The sequence below is a fragment of the Callorhinus ursinus genome, unplaced genomic scaffold (assembly GCF_003265705.2).
Source record: "Callorhinus ursinus isolate GAN/ISIS: 27379988/994484 unplaced genomic scaffold, GSC_fseal_2.0 scaffold20, whole genome shotgun sequence".
In the NCBI taxonomy this organism is placed as follows: Eukaryota; Metazoa; Chordata; class Mammalia; order Carnivora; family Otariidae; genus Callorhinus; species Callorhinus ursinus.
This window is the reverse complement of record NW_027397082.1, coordinates 32317296-32337984: the sequence shown is the minus strand read 5'-3', so window position 1 is coordinate 32337984 and position 20689 is coordinate 32317296. Positions and strand designations below refer to the sequence as shown.

The window sequence follows — 20689 nt, the reverse complement described above, 5'->3', positions numbered from 1 at the left end:
CTTTGCTGTATCCCAAAGATTTTGAACAGTTGTGTTTTCATTTTCATTGGTTTCCATGAATTTTTTTAATTCTTCTTTAATTTCCTGGTTGACCCATTCATTCTTTAGTACGATGCTCTTTAGCCTTCATGTATTTGAGTTCTTTCCGACTTTCCTCTTGTGATTGAGTTCTAGTTTCAAAGCATTGTGGTCTGAAAATATGCAGGGAATGATCCCAATCTTTTGGTACCAGTTGAGACCTGATTTGTGACCTAGGATGTGATCAATTCTGGAGAATGTTCCATGGGCACTAGAGAAGAATGTGTATTCCGTTGCTTTGGGATGGAATGTTCTGAATATGTCTGTGAAGTCCATTTGGTCCAGTGTCATTTAAAGTCTTTATTTCCTTGTTGATCTTTTGCTTAGATGATCTGTCCATTTCAGTCAGGGGGGTGTTAAAGTCCCCCACTATTATTGTATTGTTGTCAATGTGTTTCTTTGCTTTTGTTATTAAGTGCCTTATATAATTGGCTGCTCCCATGTTCGGGGCATAGATATTTACAATTGTTAGATCTTCTTGTTGGATAGACCCTTGAAGTAGGATATAGTGTCCTTCTTCATCTCTTATTACAGTCTTTGTTTTAAAATCTAGTTTGTCTGATATAAGGATTGCCACCCCAGCTTTCTTTTGGTGTCCATTAGCATGGTAAATGGTTTTCCACCTCCTCACTTTCAATCTGGGGGGTCTTTGGGTCTAAAATGAGTCTCTTGCAGACAGCATATTGATGGGTCTTGTTTTTTAATCCAATCTGATAGCCTGTGTCTTTTGATTGGGACATTTAGCCCATTTACATTCAGGGTAACTATTGAAAGGTATGAATGTAGTGCCATTGGATTGCCTGTAAGGTGACTGTTACTGTATGTTGTCTGTGTTCCTTTCTGGTCTATGCTGCTTTTAGGCTCTCTCTTTGCTTAGAGGACCCCTTTCAATATTTCTTGGAGGACTGGTTTCATGTTTGCAAATTCCTTTAGTTTTTGTTTGTCCTGGAAGCTTTGTATCTCTCCTCCTATTTTCAATGACAGCCTAGCTGGATATAGTATTCTTGGCTGCATATTTTTCTCGTTTAGTGCTCTGAAGATATCATGCCAGTCCTTTCTGGCCTGCCAGGTCTCTGTGGATAGGTCTGTTGCCAATCTAATGTTTCTACCATTATAGGTTACAGATCTCTTCTCCCGAGTTGCTTTCAGGATTTTCTCTTTGTCTCTAAGACTCATAAGTTTTACTATTGGATGTCAGGGTGTTGACCTATTTTTATTGATTTTGAGAGGGGTTCTCTGTGCCTCCTGGATTTTGATGCCTGTTTCCTTCCCCACATTAGGGAAGTTCTCTGCTATAATTTGCTCCAGTATACCTTCTACCCCTCTCTCTCTTTCTTCTTCTTCTGGGATCCCAGTTATTCTAATGTTGTTTCGTCTTATCGTATTGCTTATCTCTCGAATTCTGCCCTTGTGATCCAGTAGTTGTTTATGTCTCTTCTTCTCAGCTTCTTTGTTTTCCATCATTTGGTCTTCTATATCGCTGATTCTCTCTTCTGCCTCATTTATCCCAGCAGTTAGTGCCCCCATTTTTGATTGCACCTCATTAATAGCCTTTTTGATTTCGACTTGGTTAGATTTTAGTTCTTTTATTTCTCCAGAAAGGGTTTCTCTAATAACTTCCATGCTTTTTTCAAGCCCAGCTAGTATCTTTAAAATCATGATTCTGAACTCTAGTCTGACATCGTACTAATGTCCGTATTGAGTAGGTCCCTGGCAGACGGTACTACCTCTTGTTCTTTTTGTTGAGATGATTTTTTTCGTCTTGTCATTTTGTCCAGAGGAGAGTAGATGAATGAGAGAACAAAATGCTAACAGGGTAACAACGTCCCCAGAAAATATACTCTAAACAAATCAGAAAAGACCTGAAACCAGGGGACAAGAAAGGGAAGGAAAGAAAAAAGAAAGAGAAAAAAAAAGAAAAAGAAAAAGAAAAAGACAAAAACAAAAACAGAATAAAACAAAAAAACCAGAATATGATCAAATATGATCAGGCTTGTGCATAGATCAGTGCCACACACTAGATTTTGGGTGTATTTTGGTCTGTTAGAAGAAAGTGCCTCCTAAAAGCTTAAAGAAAGAAAGACTTAAATATGTACAAAATAAGGGTAGATACGATGAAGGGATGGAATATGACTGTAAAGATGAAAATTATAAAAAATTTTAAAAAAGGAATTGATAAGAAGGTGTTTGAAAAAAGAATGAAGAAGATTAAAAAAAAAAAAAAACAGAGAAATAACCAAAAGGGGGAGAGAATGTGATTAGGCAGGAGACTAGAACAAAACCATACACTAGAGATTTAGGGTATAGTTTGATATGTTAGATGAAACTGTATCTCAAAATTTTAAAGAGAGAACAACTTTATATATATATGCCAAAAATAAGGGTAACTATTATGAAGGGATAGAATATGACTCTAAAATTGAAAAATAAAAAAAAAATTTAAAAAGGGATTGATAAGATGTTGGTTGAAAACGGGAAAAAGAAAAAATAAAAAAAAAGAAAGTTAAAAAAAGTAACTTTGAAAGACTAATGAATCATGGTAAAAAAGCCATGAATTCTATGTGCAGTATTCCCCTAGTGCTGGAGTTCTCCCGTTCTCGTTGATCGGTAAACTTGGTCTTGGCTGGCTGTTCGTGCTGATCTTCTGGGGGAGGGCCCTGTTGCCCTGGTTCCCAAATGTCTTTGCCAGAGGCGGAATTGCCTCACCCTTGCCGGTCCAGGCAGGGCAATCTGCTTGGGTTTGCTTTCGGGAGCTTTTGTTCCCTGCAAGCTTTCCCTAACGCTCTGGAGGACGAGAGTGAAAGTGATGGCCTCCCAATCTCCACCCCGGAGCAGCCAAGAACTTGGGGCCTGGTCTTCAGTGCACCCCCAGAGAAAAGCAGTCAATCGCTCCCGTCTGCCCGGTCTCCGGCTGCACTGCATGCTCCCCCGGCCTGTGACCAAGTGTTTCTATCTCTGGCACCCGACCCCGTATGGAGTCTCCAAACCCAGCAGATCCCTGCAGTGTGCTCTGGCGCCGCTCCTCCCCGGGGAAGGAAGGGGGTCTCCCTGGATCTTCCGCTTGTTGGGTCCCTGCTGGAGGAGCAGTGGCCCGACTGTCACTGATCACAGTTTATGGTAACCCCGAGCTGAGAGCCTGTGCCTTGGCTCCATCTCTACAGCAGGCTTCCCTGCTCTGATACCCAGGAGCTCTGCTGCACTTAGGCATCCCTTGGTTTTTCTGTGACCCCAAGGGTCCTGAGACCACACTGTCCCGTGAGGGTTCCACCCCCAGCTTAGCCACTGGAGCGACGTCCCTCAGTGGAGCCCACTTCTAAAAGTTCCAATATTGTGCTCCGCTGCTCTATCACTTGCCAGAAGCGGCCGACGGAGGCCCCCTCCCCTTCTGTCTATCCTCCCAAATATCGCCTCGGATTCACTTCTCCGCACGTCCTACCTTCCAGAAAGTGGTCGCTTTTCTATTCAGAGAGTTGCTGCTGTTCTTTTCTTTGATCTCCTGTTGAGTTCGTAGGTGTTCAGGATGGTTTGATCCCTATCCAGCTGAATTCCTGAGACCAGACGAAATTTAGGTCTCTGCTATCTTGCTCCTCCACCTAAGTTGCATAAATATTGGACTATTCCATTTAGATTAATTTTGACCCATGGATTTGAAAAGGGAGTTAACTAATCATTATGTGTTTTATGTGACTGTACTGATATAATTAGATGGGTGGCTAGTCAGACTCTGTAAGTATGAATACTAGTGGATAGGGCTATCAAGGGGCCTGAACATTTGTACATCAGTTGATACAGTTTTCAATTGCTTTGAATAGTTTAGCCAATTTACCTTCAGCTGTTAATAAACATATTCAGCCATTTAACAGCAACCTTGCCAGCATTTTATTTTACCATTCTTTAAAAAATATAACATGTTCTTCACTAAGTAAACATCCAAATTAACCTGAATTTGCCTCTTCTAGGTGACAAGTGAGGCTGGACATTATTTGTATTTTCTGGACATGTTCTTTGCTCACAGACTGAGAGATAATTTATTGCATTTATTGACCCCCGCAGGATAAAGGAAGAGCTGTTTCTGAACCTGGGGCCTGACTGGTTCCTGCTCCTTGTGCAGGGCCATGTGCATCCCAGCACAACTGTGTTGGGGTTGAAACTGCTGCTGCACTTTTTGGCGAGCCCCTCCCTCCGCGGGAAATTTAAAGATGGTCTCTGTGCGGGATCCTGGGTGGAGCGCGGCTCTGAGGGCGTGGACATTATGATAGGTGAGTGTGTGGCCTTTACCAGGAGGTGGGGTGCCACCTCATCCTGGGTTGTGAGTGAGGACCTGGCAGGCTCCTTCCTGCTTGGGGCCTTCACAGCTCTTGCAGTAGGATCACCTTGACCCCTGACCCCGACCAGCCCCAGTCCCTTCCTACTTCCTGGTCAGGATCCTCTTTTGTCCTCACTGCTTTCCTGATGCTGGGGGCTTCCTTCCATTCCTCAAAATCTCCTGAGCTCTTTTTCTCTTCCTGAAATGTTTCCCCCAACCCACAACACCAGCAAGGCTCTCCTGGCTGGTGTGGGTTCATCTCTCAGGTCTCAGTTCAAATGCCACTTCCTGCAGGAGAGGAGGGTCCCACCTGAATTAGGGTGCCTCTGTTACACTCTCTTTGCCCCAGTTACTTTTCTTTATGGTGCTTGTCACAATTCACAAGCATATATTTATTTTGGTATTTAATTCCTCAATGTCCCTCCGTCCCACTACATTCTAAGTACTTGATGAGGGTCTAGGGTTCTGTATATTTTGTTGAAATGCTATGTCCCTATTGCTTAGTATAAAGTTGCCTTACTTCCCCTAAGGTGGTAGACACTAAATAAGTATCTGTTTTTGAATAAATGAATGAAGGAATGAATGAGTATGTCAGGAATAGGAAAAGGAACTCTTGTTGAATACTTTCTTATGCCCATGTATGTATGACATATATTTCTATCTGGCATTTCTGTGGGATGGGTAGGTGGCAGGGAATTCCTTTGTGTGCCCAATCCCCACATTGACCAGAAACAATAGCCATTGTTTTCAGTTGGATTTTGTGCCCCTTCCACCTGATCAATAGATAACCTGAAGAGCCAGTCCCCCATGCCTGACCAGAGCCCCTGCCTGCTTCCTGGGTTCCGCGTCTTGAAGGACTTTCTGGGCCACCATGTGCATATTCCGGAAGTCTACCTCATTGTGTCCACCTTCTTCCTGCAGACGCCACTTACCGAGCTGATGGATAGACCCAAAGTAGGTTCTTGGAGTGCCCCTGGGAGGGAGTGACACCCCTGGTTTTCTGATCCCATGTGACCAAGACGGTTCCCTAAGATTCTCCATCCCTACCTCCATCCACTTCCTCCAACTTGTGTTGTGTTCTGACCCACTTCCTTCCCTCACAGTGCCACCCCCTTGGCTAGCCCTTCAGATCCCCTGAGCTCCAGGGCCTCTGCCTCTCATCCTCCCTGCCAGCAGGTCTGTGTTTTAAGGCTTTCTCCTTCTGGGCATGGCTAGAGAAGTCACATGATGATGGGGGTGGCACGGGGAGGGGAATTGCTGCCACCACAGAATTAGATCCTCAGTTTATGCCTTCTGAAAAAGCATGTCTCTTTACCTTAGCCATGCCCCTCGATTCCCCTACATTTTAGTGTAAACCATATGTACTCTCAAGTCTTCTGCCCTAAAGCTGCCCTTTGCTCAGATGACTTACCTCACCGTGGGAGTGGAGGACCCCAGAGTGGGGCATTGCCTTGGCACCCCACTTTCCACCCCCTGTTTATGCCATGACCCTCTTCATCACCCTCTTTCTATTGCCACTGGCAAAGGGTAGCTCTTCCAGGCTGATCCAGGCTCCTTTCCTGAGTGACCTCACCAGTGGTTGGCCCTTCTTTCTCCTGTATTTTAGCGCCTCCTTTTCTATGGAATCTTTCCCCATAGGCCATATGTACAGTGAACTGTGTCCCACCTAAAACCAGAAGGTGCTCCCATTGACTCACACTCTTGACCAACTGCTGTCTTATTCATCATCCTCCTGTCCTTCTTTAGCCAAATTTCTCCAAAGAGGAGCCTACACTCACTACGTATACCTTCTCACCATACACCCACTCACTCATTCATTTGCACCACATCCGAGGCTTCATGATCCCCCCTGTGGGATCGGGTTCAGACTCCATAGCCGGCATCAAGACCCTATGTGATTGGGTGCCTGACCAGCTTCTTTGCTTGCCTGCCCTTTGTGCTGTGAACCTCCTGAGTCACCTCTCCAATAAGACCGGCTGCTTTGTGCTTGCCTCCCCTGTACCTTTAATGAGCTCTTACTCCCATGTCACCTGCCTGGTGAGGGGTCATCCCTCAGTACTCAGCTCAGATTCCACCTCTTGCTTAGATCCCTAGACAGGGGGACTCATTCCTTCTGTGTGCCTTAGCACACCTTCCCCTTATATGGCACTGACACAGTTACATGATTTCCTCTCTCCTTAGCCCCTGAGCTCCTCATGAACAGACCCTACTTCTTACCTTCCTGGGTGCCTGAAAAATAGTAGATTCAGAAATTGTTTCTCAGTCTCAATTGAGTTGAGTTAAATTGCACTGAGTTGAAATTGGGGGAGGGGCATGGCTCTGTAAATAGAAGGCTAGAAAATCTACCTGTCTTGCACATCCTTATATTTGACCTATCTAAATCTTGATATATGCTAATAATATTAGAGATCACACTTCAAAATAAAGTTCTTAATATGCTGTGCTAGGTTCACTGAAACACTGTATTTCTATTTCTCCAAGAATGTATCATAGGGAACAAAAACATCTGCTGAATGTCAGGACCCGTGATAGATGTTTTACATATTTTATTTCACTTGATATTTATAACCATCCCATGGGGTAGAGAATGGAATTTTCATTTTACAGAGAAGGAAACTGAAAGGCTGAATAGCTTGCATAAGCCCAGCTTTTCAAGAGGCAAAGTCAGATTGCCCCACTGGTCAACCCCCATGTTCCCTCTGCTACACTCGGCACTTTCCCCAAAGACTTTGAATTCCTCATATGTCCTCTGTAATCTCATTTACAAAAATTCCTTAAAGTTGGTTGTGATCTCAAACCAAATGAAAGAGCTAAATTCGATGTAAATTGCTGGTGGGTCTGCAGCATCTCCTTGGAGGTGTGTATTTCCCTTATGCACCACTGAGGGGGCTGAAGGTCTCCACATGGGCTAGCCACCTAGGCTACTACTGTGCTGTTTTGCCTTTCCCACTCAGGTCCCCTGGGAAACATGATGTGTTGGCTGGAAAGCCAGTCCCCTTGGTGTGCCTCCGTATGTCTCTCTACAGCCCTTGCCCCCTCTTTCAGGAGAGCCTGGATACCATGCTCCAGTGGCTCCTGCAGAAGCACCACAATGAAGAAGTCCTCCGGGCTGGGCTGTGCACTGAAGGTGCCCTGCTGCTTCTGGAAATGCTGAAAGCCACCATGAACCAGGTGAGACCCATTCCCTACATCTCATGAGGAGGTTCTGATGGGAAGACAAGTTTGGAAGAGTCATCTTGACTTTTTCCAGCAGCTTCTCTTGCTGATAATTAGCAAGTGTTATTCAGAATGCTTGATAGAAGAGGCAAGGTGGGTTCCTTGTGATAACTTGGGTGCTCAGTGGAAAACCCAGCCGAAGTGTCCCTAGTGGAGTTTAAGCACTCTTGCCAGAAGACATCTATTTCTCATTTGTTTACATATATTTAAGTTTCTTCACTGGGAGATTTAATGCCTTCAGTCAGGGGAACATTTCTGAGCAACTGCTTTAGGTCAGGCGCTTGAGGGGCTGGTAGGGGGTGGAACGGGGCCTCTTTCCTCAAAGAGTTAACTTCTGCCGTGACAGGTGGGCCTCACACATGAGTGAGCTGTGAGGTAGAAACCTGTTAGAGAAGACAGATGCCCACCAACTACATACATGACATGGACAGCCATTAACTCAGGCCTTCAGGGTCCACTAGAGATAGGTGGAGAGGTCATTTTTGACATGAAGGCAAGTGTGAGGGGGTGAAGGCCTTGTGGCCTGTGAATGGGAGTAATTGTGAGCCAGAGCAACAAGAATTTGCATGGAGACTGAAAACTTCTGACTTCATTCTGTAGACCCCAAACGTTGACTGGAGGCTTGATTCTGTGTGGGGAAACCTTATTGCTTCTGTAAAATGATGCATGCTTACCCTTTACAATTTAAACAAAAGAGAAAAATAGAAAGTAAAAATCACCTGAAACACACCCATGCAGGGATAACCACTGTGAACTTTAGTGGAATGTTCTTCCAGACACCTAAGATTATACCATAGTCTTACAGAGGGTTAAGCCACATAAACCCCTCTTGCCTTTTTTTCTCAACATATTGTTGGGAATTATCTATACATGTACATGGAAATTTATGTTGTTTTTAAGAATGTTCATTGTTACAAAAAGTCTGTAATAAACTTTCTCGAGCAGATATCCTTTCTCTGTAGTTTGATATTCTTCTTAGTGTGAATTCTGGGATGTAGGATAGTGGGTCAAAGTATCCTTCATGTATTTTCTTTTGGACCCACTTCTCAGGAAGGTTGCATTAGACATTATACATACATGTTCCTCCATCCAATGTACATCCCACCATCTTGTATAGGAGTGCCCAGCCCAGTCCTCACAGCCTCAGCTGTTGGGTCTTGGCTTTAATCCAGTTTAAGAGTCACATCTGTAATATACCAGATAACCATTTTATGTTTGACATTATAATGTAAATGCTTGGTCTCTCTCTCTCTCTTTTTTTTTTTACTTCTCTCAGCATACTATAGATTTTCTTTATTTTACATGCTTTCATGTTATTCATTTTGCTTGCTTTTTAAAAATAACATTAACTGGTTAGAAAGGTAACAAATTCTTAATGCTACAAACAGCAAATATGCATTTTTTCAGGCACCCAACCTCAAAATTCCTTGAACATTAGGTCTATAATGGAACCATGAGTAAATTTGCCAAAGGAGGAAAGTGTACAGTTCATATTCTTTGAGTAGGACAAAACAAAATGAAATGGATAACAACAATAAAAAACAAAAAGTTTAACCACATGGACATTAAAAAATTTGAGTCAAGAGGTCTTTAAAAACTGCAGTCACATTAATTCTAGAAAACAAAAAAAAAAAAAAAAAAAGAAGATGCCAAATATCAAAAGCTTAAAACTAGACAGAAAAAAAAATCTGGAGAATATATCCAAAGTTGGTTCTTTAAATCAATCCACAAGTCCTCAGCTCCTTAGGTAATGGGAGTGTTCGGGGTAAAGACAGCATGACCCTACAAATACAGAATAAGAAGGGAGAAGTAATCATACAGAAAATTAAATGAATTAAAAGAGACTATTTGTAAAAACTGAATAAAATATCTATTACATAAACAAGGTCAAAGAGACATTTAAGAGCCTCAACAAAGCAATAATGAAAAAAAAATTGGGACCCAAGAGTTTCATAGGAACAACTTAAATAATACAAGAATTATGGATTTAACGAAGATACAAATGTAGGGACCCGAAGGGGTACGTGTACCCCAATGTTTATAGCAGCAATGTCCACAATAGCCAAACTGTGGAAAGAGCCAAGATGCCCATCGACAGATGAATGGATAAAGAAGATGTGGTATATATACACAATGGAATATTATGCAGCCATCAAAAGGAATGAGATCTTGCCATTTGCAACGACCTGGATGGAACTGGAGGGTGTTATGCTGAGTGAAATAAGTCAATCAGAGAAAGACATGTATCACATGACCTCACTGATATGAGGAATTCTTAATCTCAGGAAACAAACTGAGTGTTACTGGAGTGGTTGGGGGTGGGAGGGATGGGATGGCTGGGTGATAGACATTGGGGAGGGTATGTGCTACGGTGAGCGCTGTGAATTGTGCAAGACTGTTGAATCACAGATCTGTACTTCTGAAACAAATAACGCAACATATTTTAAGAAAAAAGGAAAAGAAGAAGATAACAGGAGAGGAAGAAAAGGGGAGTATGTCAGAGGGGGAGACGAACCATGAGAGATGATGGACTCTGAAAAACAAACTGAGGGTTCTAGAGGGTAGGGGGGTGGGGGGATGGGTTAGCCTGGTGATGGGTATTGAGGAGGGCACGTTCTGCATGGAGCACTGGGTGTTATGAACAAACAATGAATCATGGAACACTGCATCAAAAACTAATGATGTAATATATGGTGATTAACATAACAATAAAAAAAATAAAAAAAAAAGAATTATGGATTTAACATCTTCTTGAATAAAAAGAAAGGAGAACAGTTTTTTTTTCAGTAAAGCTAGCATAATATTTATATCAAAACCTGACAAACATATAACAAAAAGAAAACTGCAGCCCACTATCATTTATAAATATGCACTCAAAATCATAAATAAAATATTTACAAACAGAATAAGGACATGCACTGAAAGAATAACGTAGTGACTCAGTGATCTCTTTGCAAAAATGCAAAAAATCTATTGATGCAATTCGTCATAGGTAAGTGGCTAAAAGAAGAAAGCATATCATCACCTAATTACATGCTAAAAGAGTATATAATAAAAATTAAATACATTCTTGTTTTTAAAAGGAACAAAAAGTGTGATCTGTACTTTCTTAGCATAATATCACACACACACACACACACACACACACACACATACACACACACACACATTATAGCCAGATTGCCTGGGTTCAATTCCTGGCTTTGTCCCTTATCTGTCAGGTAACCTTTGGCAAGCTATATAACCTCTCTGCACGCCTCTGTCTTCCCATCTGTGAAATAGGGGTAAATGTAGAGAGTGGTTGTGAGGGGGGAAGAGGAATGTGTGTGAAGCCCTTGTAACAATTCCTGCACATATTAAACCCTTTCCCAACTGATGACCAGTATCCTGGGCTAATCCATAGACTTAGGTGTCTACAATTCGGTGTGTTGTTGACTGTCTCAGAAAGCCCTCAACTTCAAATCCTTTGGCTCCTCTGCAGCCCCCAGTCATGTTCCCATGCATGGCCTCTCAGGAAGTGTGCCTTCAGCCCTCAGGAAGCTCTGGAGATGACACCTGGGAACGGACTTTCCCGGCCAGCGTGCTGCAGTTCCTTGGCCTTGTGCACAGCACCTACCCTCAGGATCCTGCCTGGCGGGCCCCGGAGTTCCTCCAGATGTTGGCTGCAGTCACCTTCCCTCTGGGAACCCACAAGGTAGGACATGTCACTGCTCTGCCCACTGAGAGCAGGGGTGAGTGTCATCATGCTTCAAGGGCAAAGGGTGAAATTCCACCCCAAATTTAAATGCATTTTAAGGCAACCTGGCTGAAACATTAAGTAAACAACGTGGGTAATTTTCCTTTTTTTGGCTGAGATGCAGCTTGGGGTCACTTTCATCTTTGAGATGCAGACATTTTTTGAATTGTCATGGAATCTGAGTAATGAGAAATTTGGTGGCAGACCAAGTCCAGTTCTATATGGAATGCTCACACACTGCTAACATGAACCCACAAATTCCATCCCAGGAAGCCAGTGGCCCATGCACCAGACAGGAGACAGGGAACAGGAAGTGTCCTGTCTTTGGGTCTCACGCCCCTCGTCCTGTTTGCAGGCCATGACTCGGGACTCCTTGCATTCAGAGGGTTTGCTGAGGCCCAGCTTAGAGCCAGACAAGCCAAGGCTGGGAGGGCAGAGGGTCCACTGGGTCCTGAGAACATGGCGTGAGTGTGGGCCATGGGAAGAGAGGCCCAACAGGCCAAGGGAGCTCAGTGGGCTGGGAGCTTGCGGCAGCTGAGAGGAGCTGGGAAGGACAGTGGGAAGGGCAGGTGCAGGGGAGGAAGGGCAGACATCCCCTCATCACCCCTACTAGGGTGCAGTAGGAAGCTGAGACCCCAGCAGGGAGGGTGAACCAGTGATGCATGTCTGCAAATCCATAACTATAGCTAAAGGAACATGTTAGAAGGCCCTCAGTGCTAAGTGGAAGGTTTAGAAGTCGTGCTGAGCACAGTGTGGGCATGCACTATTTGCTCCATAATTCTTTGCTAAACAACCGAATGAATAGAACCAAGGTGTTCATTCAGCTACTCTTTTCTAGAAGTGTGTTCGTGGTGACAGCTGCCATCTACTGAACACCTACCACAGTCCTGAGCCTGGTGCTTTACCTAACCCTAGTAGCACCCTAGGCAGGTGGTTTCTGTAAGGGGGAAAGTGAGATCCAGAGAGGCCAAGTGGGGCTGAGCAGTTTCTCTTGCAGTTAGTGAAGACCGTAAGACCCATCTCACAAAATGTTTGAGAGAATGAAATAGGCCAGCATTTACGTGATTCATGAGTGACAGAGCCAAGATTGAAACCTCACTGTCTCACCCCAAGACCCGCGTCCTTTCCATCAGTTTAAAATAAAATTAAATGGCCAAATAAAATTGGAGTAATTAGTTTTAATGAAAAAACTAAATATAAAGACTAGAAGATTTGCAAAAAGATAAAATGGTTTGGTGGGTTAATATAAACTAAAGGAACATACTGGAAAAGTAGGCATTAAAAAAAGGATGCAGTAAAGAGCAAAGGAGGTCACTGTGGGCAGCACGGAGGGGTGATGGATGGGACAGAGTCCAGGCGCCCCCAGGCCCATCAGGGAGGAAGGCCAATCCTGCAGGCTGCCCCTCATCATCTCCCAAATGAGGGCCTCTGGAGGGGGCCAGGACCCTGAAGTCTGTGGCCTGACATCCTTAGTCCAGATCACCACCTTAGCTCCTACGCCCACAGGCCAGGCTCTCCATCTGCTGAGCTGGGGTTCCAGCCGGCTGCCTGCCCGCCCCCCACACTCTGACCCAGGGCTCTCCCTCCTCACACTCAACAGTTCCTGCCTGGGAGCAGGCCTGGCTCAAAGTCACCTCCCCAGCTACCGCAGAGGAGCCAGACCCTGTCTTGGGACTCCTGGCCCCAGTTTCAGAGCGCTTCTCCCCACACCTCCTAGCCTTGTCCTGGCTCCAAGTCAGCTTCAAGAGGACTTTGTTGCACAGAAACTGCGACAGGCCCTCCTTATGCAGAAGGCTGCTGGCCAAAAGGCTTTGATTTGCTGTAAATATAAATGGCATCTTTCCAGTCCAGGCCGCATGGAGCTAATTAATGCAGTCACCACCTCCCTAGGTGCCATTAAATTCATTTTATGGCTTAATTAAGAGCGGCTGCATTAATTTTATGAATGAGCAAAGGGAGGTACCGACAGATGAATGTGCATGAAAAGTTCATGGGCCGGGAGTCAGGAGCCGCATGTCCTCGGGTGTGTCATTCGGTCCCTCAGCAACCCCGCGTCCCCCCTGGAATCTGGGCTGACAGCCCCCGCCTTATTGATCTCATATCTTTATAAACATAAAAATGAGAAAGTGAAGGCCAAGGTGCTTCAGGGACTTGGATGCCTGGACTCGAGGAAGTCCTCCTTGTCTCGCCAGACCGTCCTGTCTGTCCACATCAGCAGGGCCTGGTGGGCAGTAAAGATGAGGGCTCCACCAGGAGGTGGGGACAGGCTCTCTGAACACAGCCCACGGGGCATTGTCGGGCATTGCCATGCTCACTGTTCCCTCACTGTGGCCTCACATGTCTTCGTGAGCCTTTTTCATGGTCATCATTTGATCGTGAGCTCACACCCTGGGCTTCATCACTGACTATTGCAGGCCTCTCTTGCTCCATGCTCAGCTTCTTTCCATGGCTCCCACCTACCTTGTGTTCAGAGACCACAGCAGGCCCCCTGATGAGCAATGGGACTCTGGAAAAGCCACCTTCCTCCTCAGAGCCTCGATTTCCTTACATGTTGGGTTTGATAAGAACCCCGTCTGTGCACGCCTCAGAGGTGGACACGAGAGCGCCCTGAGGCAGGGCAGGCCACTCATGGGGGGTTCTCTTGCCTTTGAGGAGCCCATGACTCAGCTTGCCCAGAATGCCAGGAGCCCTGGGACTGAAGCCGAAGGCAACGGCATCACAGAGGGTCTACAGGCTCCTGTCCAGTCACATCCTACCCAGAAGCAGCTGAGGGAGTTCATGCAACTACTCTTGAGGGAGTTCTTGCTGGTAGCCTCCAACCCCAAACAGTGGCTGCCACTGGAAGTGCTCCTGGAGGTGAGTTGGAAAGGATGTATTGGGATTGTGTGCTGTGAGAGCAGGTCTGGGAGGACATGGGCACCACAAGGGCAGGGAATGCCCAGGGAGACCTGGGATCTTTTTGGAGCACTCACCTAGGCCTGTAGATGCCAGCCGGCTGGGGGTTGAGAACGTCTCCTGGGACTATAGTGATGTGGTGGGAATTGCAGACCCTTGCATGGCAGGGAGCTCACCAAGCAGCATGTGGATAAATGCATGAGGGCAGGGCTTTGCCAGGTCCCTAGAAGCAGAGCCTGAAGCAGGGATTTTGTGGAAGTGATTTGGGGGCTGTGCTCTCAGGAGAAGCAGAGAAAGGCAGCAGAGGGGGGACGGGAAAAGCAAGCTAAGAAGTGGTCTCCGCCATAGCCTGGTCCCAAGGGGAACACTTGGTGTGCTATCTGCCTGCCTGAGTTGGCCCCACCTTGAGGTACCTGCCTGGTAGTCATTGCCTGTGGGTCCTCCACAACTTGCCTCCTCCACCCAGGAAGTGGGTGTCACCTCTCAGGTGAGGGAACTTTGTCAGCAGAGGGCAATGCCCTGGAGAAGGGGCAGTTGTGAGCTGCGGGCAGCCCACACTCCCGGCAGCTGTGGTATTAGCATATGGGCCACACAGGAAGGCTCAGCGGGCACGAAGTGGATGTGATGGCTGTGTGGCCCACTCTTTAGTCCCCGGTGTGATTCCAGGCTTCTCCAGACAATGCCACCAGCCAACAGAAGCGAGACTTCCAGTCTGAGGTCCTGCTTTCCACCATGGAAATATTTCACACGCTGAGTGGAGGCAACGTGCCCATGCTCAGAGGTGAGTCGGGGTGACTTTCTCCTCCTTTATGACACAGAGCTTGTGGAAGCTGAGCAGGAAAAACAGCCCCTGGTTCATAGTGCTGCAGGGCCACGGAAGCCACCCTCCACCTGCACATCAGTCCTTCCATGAATCCACAATGAGAGCTCACTGACTCTGCCTAGAGGCTCCAGGGGAGGCATGTGTGCCCCTCTCCATGACATGCCTGCCATCATTGGGCCACTCAGAGACAGAGAGCCTCTGAGCTCAAATCTGTTCTCCTCTGGCTTCGGTAGGATTGGCCTCTTCCCTTGAGGGAAGTCAAGATGGCAGCTGGAATTTAACATTCTTCTGCTCAGCATCTTGTTCTCTGCACCCAAGACTGGCCACAGCAAGTGTTTCTTCAACAGACAAACCTGGATGAAGATGCTGCCATTGCCCCTAAGAAGTTGAGATTGAAGCTGCCTTCAGAATACCTAGTTCCAGGGAGCCATACCTTCCCCACAGGATTACAATAAATTCCTCTCTATGGTTTCTGAGCCACAGAATCGTTAGTGACATGGCTCGTCTTCCAGACTCTTCCTTGCCCCACAGCGTGGCAACCCTGAGTTTTGGTCTTTCTTGGGAAGCATCTGCAGGGCAGTAAGGTAGCATGGTGAAAAGCATAAGCTGATAGTCCCGGTTCTGCTCTTGGGTCTGTCACTAGACAGTGGTGTGACTCGGGGCAGGCGCCTGAAGCTGTGAGTAAGGATGGCAACTGTGGCTAACTCAGAGGTTGTTACAAGGATTAGCTGAGATCATCACATCCCCCTCCGAGCACAGTGCCTGCCATGGTGGTGAGCACAGACAGATCAACGTTACAGCGTCATCCTCTGCTCCCTGTAGTGACAGGGCCTTGGGTCACCATGACAGCCTTCCCGAGTACCTTATGCCTTAAATTCTCCTCCACCCCCCTTCCAAATGCCTCCAGGAAGAAATGCTGCCCCTGGTGTGCCTTCTCCCCACTTAGTTCATGTCACTGACAAAATTGTTCAAGACCAGTTTACTTTGAAAAACATGTATTCATTGTGCACCTACTGTGTATAAGACCCCATTTTCCAGCAGCAGAGCCTGCAGAAGGTTACATCAGGGTATACAGAGGTGGGTAAGTCGTGGTTGGTTACCGTGAGGGGCTTGGGGACTGTCGTGGAGAGAAGGCTATTTGGACTCTGATGATTTCTCAGACATGGTCTGTGTTCTCACTCACCCCCAGGCAGTAAAGAGCCTCAGCCAAATGCAGAAGCTGCTGCTCCTTCACTTGCAAACATCTCCCACTTCACCCAGAAGCTGGTGGAGAAACTGTACAGTGGGATGTTCTCGGCAGACCCCAGACACATTCTTCTCTTCATCACAGACCACATCGTGGTGGTAAGAACCCTGGGCTGGCCAGGGGGGCGGGGGGACGGGCAGAAAACTCCTGCTGACCCACCAAGTGTCTGTTTGATTCATTGCTGGCTGCTGTCTAGTTGGTCCAGTTGGAGCCGCTGTCCTTCCTGGAAATAGATTCTGGGGGTGGGGACGGGAAGGAAGAGGACCTGTATGGCCCAGGTAGTACCTGGTGGGTGTTGAGTGCACTTCAGGGCTCTTAGCTCAGGCTACTTGAGATCCATCTCAGTGAGTGGGAGCAGCGCCCCCCTGTGCTGGCAGCTGCGCTCTGTCCCCTCCTAGACTCTACACTCCCCCTTTGGGTTTTTATTGTGATTGTTGGTTTAATCTTAGTTATTGTTATTCCTCATCAACAAAGGGCCAAAAATCTCCTTATCTCCAAAAGGCCTATTTCATTTCATTCTTAATATGCACCTCCATGGGTCACATTTAGGCCTTCCTGAAATTTTCATGAGTATTTTTTCGTAGTCTGATTATTCCTGCATGTGCTGTCCTCTCCCCAGATCAATCTACATACACACCCACACAAGCAAATGCACGCCTACAGACACACCTTCAGATGTAAGTGTGTGTATACACGTGTGCACCTTTTTTATCGTACACGTGTACACACACACACACACACAGAATCACACAATCTCAAAATTCTGGAGGGGAACCCTTTACTTTGTCCTCATCTTGCAGAGACTTTTCCTGGTAAGTGGCCATTCGTTCTTGCCTTGAACCCTCCCTGCGTGAGGAGCTCATGCCGGTGCGAGGCGGTCCCAACCAGTGGGGCGTCTGTGATTGCTGGAAAGCTGAACTCTGCCTCCAGTAACTCCTGCCAGTGGTTCTCGGCATGCCTTCTGCAGCAGAACCCGGGGTGGGGAGGGCACTCTCCTTCCTCTTCATAGAGAGGGTGACATCAGTGTCCCCAGAATACTTCTGTCTGTGGAGTCAGCCGCAGACCCCAGGACTGGGCTATCCTAGGGTGATAGTCTGGCTGAGGCACAGTTCCGGGCAAGTCTGAAAAGAACGTATTCAGATGCTTCCTCAAGAATAACCCCAAGACAGGAGAAATATGGCTTGTTGGCTCTGAGGGGATTAAAATCAGATTCTCGGCAAGTTGTGTTGAGAAATGAGAGTAGCCGCTGAGCTCCCATCTTAGTTCAGGCCATGATGACAGCACCATCGACTGCGTGGCTAAACAACAGACATTCTCACAGTTCTAGAGGCTGGGGACTCCAAGGTCAATGTGCCCACAGATCTGGTGTCCGGGGAGGGCTCTCTTCCTGGTTTGCAGATGGCCACCTCCTCACTGAATCCTCAGGCAGTGCAGAGAGAGAGGGAAACAAGCTCTTGTCTCTTCCCAGAAGGACACACTCATCCCACCATGAGGGCTCCGACCTCATGACCTACTTAGCTCCCAGAGACCCCGCCTCCAAGTGCCATCACAGTGAGAAGCTAGGGTTTCAACGTATGTGTTTTGGGGGGATGCAAACATTCAGTCCGTAGCGGCTCCCCAGTGGTCAAAGCAAACACTCAGAGCTAACATCAAAGAGTGGGTACCCCCTGGGACTGATGTGCCTTCAGGGGGGCGCTAGGCCAGACGCCGCTCTGCATGTATCCTCCATCCTTCTCTCCTCGCTGCCTTTGACTCTCACAAATCTTAACTTCAGGTTGACAGATGTGACCCATCTGAGGAGCAGGAGAGGATGATGATTAAAAACATGAATCCCAATTTCCAGCAGATTTAAATAAAACTTAAATTCATAGGTATTCACATATTAGCTATACAATTCTAAGAGAGCAATCTCTAACATGATCTTTCTGATAGAATGAAACATTTTGCACATAATCTTTGACTATGGATTCTTTAAAAAAATTTTAAATTTATTTTTATTGAGATATAATTGACATATAACATTGCGTGAGTTTAAGGTATACCACAGTTGATACATTTATAGATTGTAACAGGATAACCATCATAGTGTTAGCTAACACCTCTATCAAGTCACATAATTATCATTTCTTTTTTGTGATGGGAACAATTAAGATCTACTCTCTTAGCACCTTTAAAGTTTATAAGACAGTATTATTGTCTATAATCACTATGCTGTGCATTAGATCTCCAGGACTTTTTTTTTAATCTGTTAGTTACAGTGAAGCAATGAAGCCAAATAGATGGATGGACCCATCGGTGTTAAGGCTACGAATCAGGACCTTCTGCCTCCCCCCTCTAAGTTTCTCATGTACTAAAATTTGTTGGCCTCCCATCTACTTTAGATGACATGGTGGTTAAGAGCATGACTCGAGTGTCTGGGGTGGGTTTGACCTTTGCCGACCACTTAACCTCTCTGAGCCTCAGGCTCCTTATCCCTTAAGTGGGATAATCTTAGTGCTCACTTCATGCTGTTATGATGTTTAAATGCGGCAATTCATGTAAATCGACGCAAAAATGCTTAATAGGATAACTGGAATATTGTAAACACTCTACACATAACTACTATTAATAGTTAATAATGTATTAAAAAATTAGACACTATTAATAGCATGTTCTTATACACTGAGGGTCAACCACAACCATGTAACAAGTATTTCAGGAATTCCCCTTCTGTTTTTATAATACGCTAATGGTAAACTTTTAATTTCTTTTTTTAATTTTTATTTTAATTTTTAAAAAAATTCTTTTCCACACAAGCATTTGATAAATCCAGATGTTTGAATTTACTTTAGTGATCATTCACTTAAATAGAAGCTCAAAGGTAGAGGAAAGTAGTCCTACTTTAATTTTAGATCACATCACTTTTTTGAAATACAGAACAGAATCTAAGATTGTGTCATTTTCATAGTTAACTGGGTCAGTATGTAAAACTCGCAAAGTGTTCACAAGCATATGTGTCTGTCTGTGTGTTTACAACACAGGTCATCGAGAATGCCTCTTCTCAAAGGGATACTATCATCAGTGCTTTATACAGCAGTTTAAATAAAGTCATTCTTTACTGCCTGTCCAAGCCTCAGCAATCCCTCTCCGAGTGCCTCAGTCTTCTCAGCATCTTGGGCTTCCTACAAGAACACTGGGACATTATCTTTGCTACCTATAACTCCAACGTCAGCTTCCTCCTGTGTCTCATGCATTGCTTTTTGCTGCTCAGTGAGAGAAGGTAAGAGCTTCCTGCTTGTTGTTTCCTTGCCTTTTAGTGGTCCATGCAGAAAAGCAAGCTTCAGAGGGACACTTGATTGGGGTCAATTCGAATATATGTATCATTTGTGTGTATATATATATATATATATATATATATATAGTTTGTTTGTTTGTTTGTTTATCTGGTTGTCCAAATTATGTGCAGTGTTTGACAGTATAGTAGATTGTCCTCAAATCTTTTCATGTAACTGAGCCGCTAGAATCATCATGGAATAATAACTTACCCCATTTCCACAATTCTCAGGTTGTAAGATATCTTATTGATTTCATTTTAGGGGCAGAAAACTCCCAACACTAAATATATACATTGATTTTATGATGCAGCCCAATTTCAGAAATATTAAAATTTGATAAATGCAATCTTAGACTGGGAAAATATGTAATAAATTGTATCATGCAAGCCAGGCATAATTTTCTATATGCACACAATTTATAATATAAAATGATATCCATAAGCACACTTGCATAAGAAATACTAATAAAAATAAACTGAAGTTTTTTTTTTTAAAGATTTTATTAATTTGTTAGAGAGAGAGAGAGAGCATGGCGGTGGGGGAGGAGCAGAGGGAGAGAGACAAGCCGACTCTGCACTGAGTGTGGAGGCCTACAAAGGGCTTGATCCTACAACCCTGAGATCATGACCTGAGCTGAAACCAAGAGTCAGACGCTTAACCAACTAAGCCACTCAGGCACCCCCTGAATTAAGTTTATTTAAATTCTTTTCTTAAAGCCCAGATTTTGAAAATATGTTAGATTTCTCTGTATATATGCACTTTCCTCTTTTTCTCTGTCAATATTCTATATCCCCAGTGCCTTGGCGTCATACTCCTTACAAATGTTATCTCTTATTAATAGAGCCATGTTGAGCATAGAAGAAAGGAAGGCTATGTGGTATTATACTTTGCTCTTGTCTTCTTGTTGTTGCTACTGTTGTTGTTTAACCCCAGTATAAATTATGTTTTATTACTTGAAAAAAATTCCAAAAATCCTGTCAAACTGACTATTGAATGTTATAAAACTCAACTTGATTTGTCTTAAAACTCTCTGGGAATCACTGGAAAACCCTTCTAGCCCAGAGGAGGCCTTTGT

At 45.1% G+C, this 20689-nt stretch overlaps 1 protein-coding gene across 11 annotated transcripts in view; it reads left to right on the top strand.

The window, feature by feature from the left end:
• Positions 1 to 20689, top strand: part of WDFY4 (WDFY family member 4) — a 291091-nt gene that overhangs the window by 116206 nt on the left and 154196 nt on the right. For 8 of the 11 annotated variants that reach the window (XM_025880579.2, XM_025880581.2, XM_025880575.2 and 5 more), the window contains 8 exons: positions 4132 to 4337; positions 5169 to 5338; positions 7430 to 7555; positions 11082 to 11294; positions 13989 to 14192; positions 14898 to 15012; positions 16244 to 16398; positions 19321 to 19559. In XM_025880579.2, coding sequence (XP_025736364.1) covers positions 4132 to 4337; positions 5169 to 5338; positions 7430 to 7555; positions 11082 to 11294; positions 13989 to 14192; positions 14898 to 15012; positions 16244 to 16398; positions 19321 to 19559 — 1428 coding nt within the window. The remainder of the gene's footprint in view (positions 1 to 4131; positions 4338 to 5168; positions 5339 to 7429; positions 7556 to 11081; positions 11295 to 13988; positions 14193 to 14897; positions 15013 to 16243; positions 16399 to 19320; positions 19560 to 20689) is intronic. The other 3 variants (XM_025880584.2, XM_025880582.2, XM_025880580.2) reach the window with 2 other exon arrangements.